The sequence below is a fragment of the Lygodium microphyllum genome, chromosome 16, assembly GCF_053477565.2.
Source record: "Lygodium microphyllum isolate KBCC chromosome 16, Lygodium_microphyllum_v1.1.10, whole genome shotgun sequence".
Classification (NCBI taxonomy): Eukaryota; Viridiplantae; Streptophyta; class Polypodiopsida; order Schizaeales; family Lygodiaceae; genus Lygodium; species Lygodium microphyllum.
This window is the reverse complement of record NC_141150.1, coordinates 7,648,290-7,652,840: the sequence shown is the minus strand read 5'-3', so window position 1 is coordinate 7,652,840 and position 4,551 is coordinate 7,648,290. Positions and strand designations below refer to the sequence as shown.

Genomic DNA, 4,551 nt, shown 5'->3' with positions numbered 1-4,551 from the left:
AAGAACATCTTCCATTGGTAGGGTTGCAAAAGTGCATAGCGTTACTTGTGGGTTGGGTGTTGTAGAATGTTGCTGTTGTTGATTCTAGAAAGCCAGAAGTGTGCGATTCGTGGCATGAATTTGATGTAGCATGGAGTTTATTGCAAAGAGCATTTGTTCCACATAAGATGGTATTTCAAGTTGTGTAAACATTTGATCATTTTGTGATGGTGGCCTTGCATTGTGAGGGTGGGTTGAGCGGGATTCGGTCATCCATCTCCACCAAATCTATAAGAATCTTGAACACAAGAAATAGCATAAGCGTTCTTGATTCTCCCTCCCAAGAAGATGTGTGCATTGTGGTGAAGCTGGGTGCTCCGTAACTCTCTCTAGAGTTGTAGTTAATTAACCCTAACTCATGCACCCATCCTGCCAACACTAGTCCACTGTTATTTTTTTGTTGGCACGTTTTCCTTCAAGAGTGATCCACATTAACCTGAACCATACATTAACCTTCCTGTTCAACTAGATTATGGCATTGGTGATCAGCCTGCTAGACCAGGTTCTTCATAGAACGTGCAGTCGCGTTGCGTGCAGACAGACAACCATAGCAGGGTGTCAAGATTGTACCCTCGCAAACATGGATGGCACAGTGTCACTTATCACGCCCTCCCTTGTTCCCGCATCCCGTGACTGGGCATGCGGCGTCGCAGCACGGCCTGACTGGGTCTTCAAGCAAGGGCAGACGCCTCCCCAAAGATCTTCAAGCCCTGGAGGCTAGGGCTTGCCAGTTTTCCACAGATGACCTGCAGAATTCCACGGAAGACCTGCTTGCCCTCTTGCAAGACTTTATCAATCGCAAGGATGTGGCGGCTGGCAGGAAACTGCATTCTCTTCTGGTCGTCAATGGCCTGGATTCATTGGCCTTCATTGGAGATCATCTCATCCGCCTCTTTGCACATCCTGGGTGCTTGGACGAAACGAACCAGACATTCTCCAGAGTGTCAATGCCGACTGTCTACACATGGAATGCCATCATCTCGGCACATGTCACCCTTGATGAACATGTCAGGGCACTTTATTTGTTCACCAAAATGCAGTGCATGAATGTCGAGGCTAATAGAGTGACGTTTTTAACTCTTTTGAAGGCCTGCTACAGTCTAGGAGCCATAAGAGAAGGCTTAATTATCAATGATATGATCAATAAAAGTGAGTATAGATTGGACTTGATGTTACAAAACACCCTTGTTGACATGTATGCCAAGTGTGGTTGCTTGGATGAATCATGCAAGATCTTCAACTCTATTCCAGAGAAGAATGTGGTGTCATGGGGAGTTATGATCACAGGGTATTCTCAATTGGGATTTGGTCTTGCAGCCATTGAACTGTTTTGGCAAATGCAGCAGCAAGGAATCAATCCTGATAAGGTTATTTTCTTGAGCACCTTGAAAGCTTGTGTGGATGTGCAAGCCCTCACTCAGGCTAGTCAAATATATGAACAGGTCACAAAATGTGGCTTGGAATCTGACGTTGCCATTGGAAGCACCCTCATCGATATGTATTGCAAATGTGGTATGCTTGATGAGGCACGCAGAGTGTTCAATGGGCTAACTGAGCAGAATGTTGTGTCATGGGGAGTATTAATTGCCGGATACATCCAAGAAGGTCATAGTTTGCTTGCACTATATCTCTTTATAGGGATGCAACATGAGGGCATTGAGCCAGACATAATCACATATTTGTGGATACTGAGAGCATGTGGCAGCATTGGAGCACTTATGCAAGGCAGATTAATACATGAGCAAGTAAATGAAACCAACCTATGTTCAGATATGGAGATTGGGATTGCAATGATTGATTTCTATGCAAAATGTGGGAGCTTGGAAGATGCTTACAGGATATTTCACAGATTGCCCAACAAAATTGTTGCAGCATGGAATGCAATTATATCAGGTTATGTTGAACATGGGAATAGTATCTTTGCCCTCCAACTTTTCAAGGAAATGTTGATCAACCATGTCAACCCATGCAACTCTATATTCCTGTCAGTGCTGAAAGCATGTGGCATTCTAGGAGCTTTACAGGAGGGCAGGCTGATACATGACCAGGTCCTCAGAGAAAAACTTGATCTGGAAGTGTCTATTAGTAGCAGCATGGTTGACATGTATGCAAAGTGTGAAAGCTTGGAGGAGGCACACAGATTGTTTGACACATTGTCAAGCCGGGATGTTGTATCATGGTGTGCATTAATTTCAGGTTATGCAAATAAAGATCATGCTGACATTGCTGTTGGGCTTTTTGAAAGAATGCTGCAAGATGATGTGAAGCCTGATAAAGTTGTTTTTTTGAGCATATTAAAAGCATACAGTGACATGAGATTTTTAGAAAAGGGTAGGTCTTTACACAAGCACATCATTGATTCAGGGTTACTTTCAGATGAAGCAGTAGGGAATTCATTGGTTAGCATGTATTTGAAATGTGGGAGCTTAGAAGAAGCACAGGTGATGTTTGATGAGTTGCCAACACGAACAGTGGTAACATGGAGTGCTTTGATGGGTGGATTTGTTGATTATGGGTATGGCTATTTGGCCCTAGAACTCTTTGAGAAAATGCAGAAGGAAAAAGTAACTCCAAATGAAGTCACACATCTGTATCTTGTAAAAGCGTGCAGCATCATAGGAGCCTTGAAGCTGGGCAGGCTTATACATAATCAAATTATTAGGAATAGTCTTGTAATAACTTTGCCAGTGGGCAGCATGCTGGTGGACTTATACGCCAGATGTGGCAGTTTAAATGAGGCCCACAATGTGTTTGAAAAGTTGCCAAGCCATGATGCGGTATCATGGGGAGCATTGATAGCAGGTTATGCTCAGCACAAAAATTGCAGGCTTTGTGTGGAATGCTTGAGTCACATGCAAAAGAAAGGACTGAATCCAACTAATGCGATATTTGCAAGCATCATCACTGCTTGTAGTAATGCAGGCCTTATAGCAGAGGGTTGGCACTACTTCCATAGTATGAAAGCTGTGTATGGTATAACGCCAAGCATGGAGCACTACAGCTGCATGATTGACCTTCTTGGTCGTTCTGGATGCTTGAAGGATGCTGATCGCCTGATACAGAGTATGCCAGTTTATCCTAATATTGTCATATGGACATCCTTGCTTACTAGTTGCAGAACGTATGGTAATATGGAGATGGGCAAACATTGTTTTGATCAGGCACTCAGCCTGAATCCAGATGATGCTTCTTCATATTTGTTGATGTCAAGTATGTTTGCAGATGCTCAAATGTGGTTGGAGTCAGGTCAGGTGCAAGAATCAAGGAAGTCAGCAACTGCAGTAAAACAACCTGGGAGAGCCTGGTTTGAAGAGAACACCATCGTGCATGAATTTATTGTGGGTGGCTTTCAACACCCTCTTTGTGATGATGAACTTTATATGAAATTGATGAGAGTAAGTAGTCTATTGAAGAATGACAGCTTTGTACCACAAACAGATGCTTTGGTGGATTTTAAGTAGGATAATGTTCAACTTGCAACTTTTCCTGAATGATGGAGTTTTGATTTCCAGGCAAAGGAATTGTCAAGTTTAGTAAGATCTTAAGACATTGCTACTGAAAGCTCCTGCAAGCATCTAGATGCTTGAAGATTGGGAGCACAGACACACAAGGGCCAATTGGTGCTGAGTCTAATATTGGAGGTGTTTTCCATGGTAATTGTCATAGCATAGGTCTTTGATGAGCTCCTTGAAGACGATCATGCATTGGCAATGCCACTTGACTGTTCTACTGTTGGAGTACTAATTTTCTTATTGAGAAATTGTGAATGCAAGTCGAAGCATAGTTGCAGAAGTAGGCTGGTGAGATACCGTAAGCTGTTGAATCCCCTCATGTCCATCCTACTCACTATCAACTGCTTTGCCCCAATGACTCTTGTTAGTCCATAGTCCTAGATCTTACTAGTCTACCTTCCTTTGTAGCCACTCTTGATTTAGATACTCTAGAATTAGTACCAAAAGAAGATTGGGACACTTTAGAGAATGGCTTCATAAAAAGGAATCCATTTGCTTTAGTGAACGGTCCAGCGGTGAAGGTTTGAGTGGGGTCTCTTCAACCAATATGTGAGTTTTTCTAAACGGTTAGATGGGGGAGTATGGGATTTGGGAGTAACTGGTGCTTCCACCAGAAGTATCTAATAGACAACTTGAGGAGTGCATTCACATTGGCTCCTCCTTGGATATACTTTATTATGTGTTGACTCATTTCATGAATCTAATAGTGGTGCTTGGGAGATGATTTATAGTCTCTCTTTAGTTGTCCTTAGTGGCTTTGGGTATTGCTATAATATTTTCAACATGGTGCAGTTATTAGACACAATGGGGTTGAAGATTATTGGTTTGTGTTTTGGAGCTCTCTTGCTTTGGCTCCTACTTGGACTATTTAAGGGCATTGGTGAGCCATTTTAGTAGGCGTTTATCTCATGTTTCATGATTGAGGACTTATCTTTGTAGTATCCAAAGCAATATCCACTCTGGTCATGGCTTTCAGGATTTCATCCAAGGCATATCCACT

The 4,551-nt window shown here is 42.6% G+C and overlaps 1 protein-coding gene across 1 annotated transcript; it reads left to right on the top strand.

Moving 5' to 3' along the window:
* Positions 1-377: 377 nt before the first annotated feature.
* Positions 378-4,284, top strand: LOC148022501 (pentatricopeptide repeat-containing protein At2g33680-like). The gene has a single exon (XM_087695473.1). The coding sequence runs from the start codon at positions 624-626 to the stop codon at positions 3,498-3,500; it is 2,877 nt and encodes a 958-aa protein (XP_087551599.1). The 5' UTR covers positions 378-623; the 3' UTR covers positions 3,501-4,284.
* Positions 4,285-4,551: the final 267 nt, after the last annotated feature.

What these genes read in the sequence shown, in the direction of transcription:
- LOC148022501 (XM_087695473.1), top strand. Translation starts at nt 624, where the DNA reads ATGGCACAGTGTCACTTATCACGCCCTCCCTTGTTCCCGCATCCCGTG.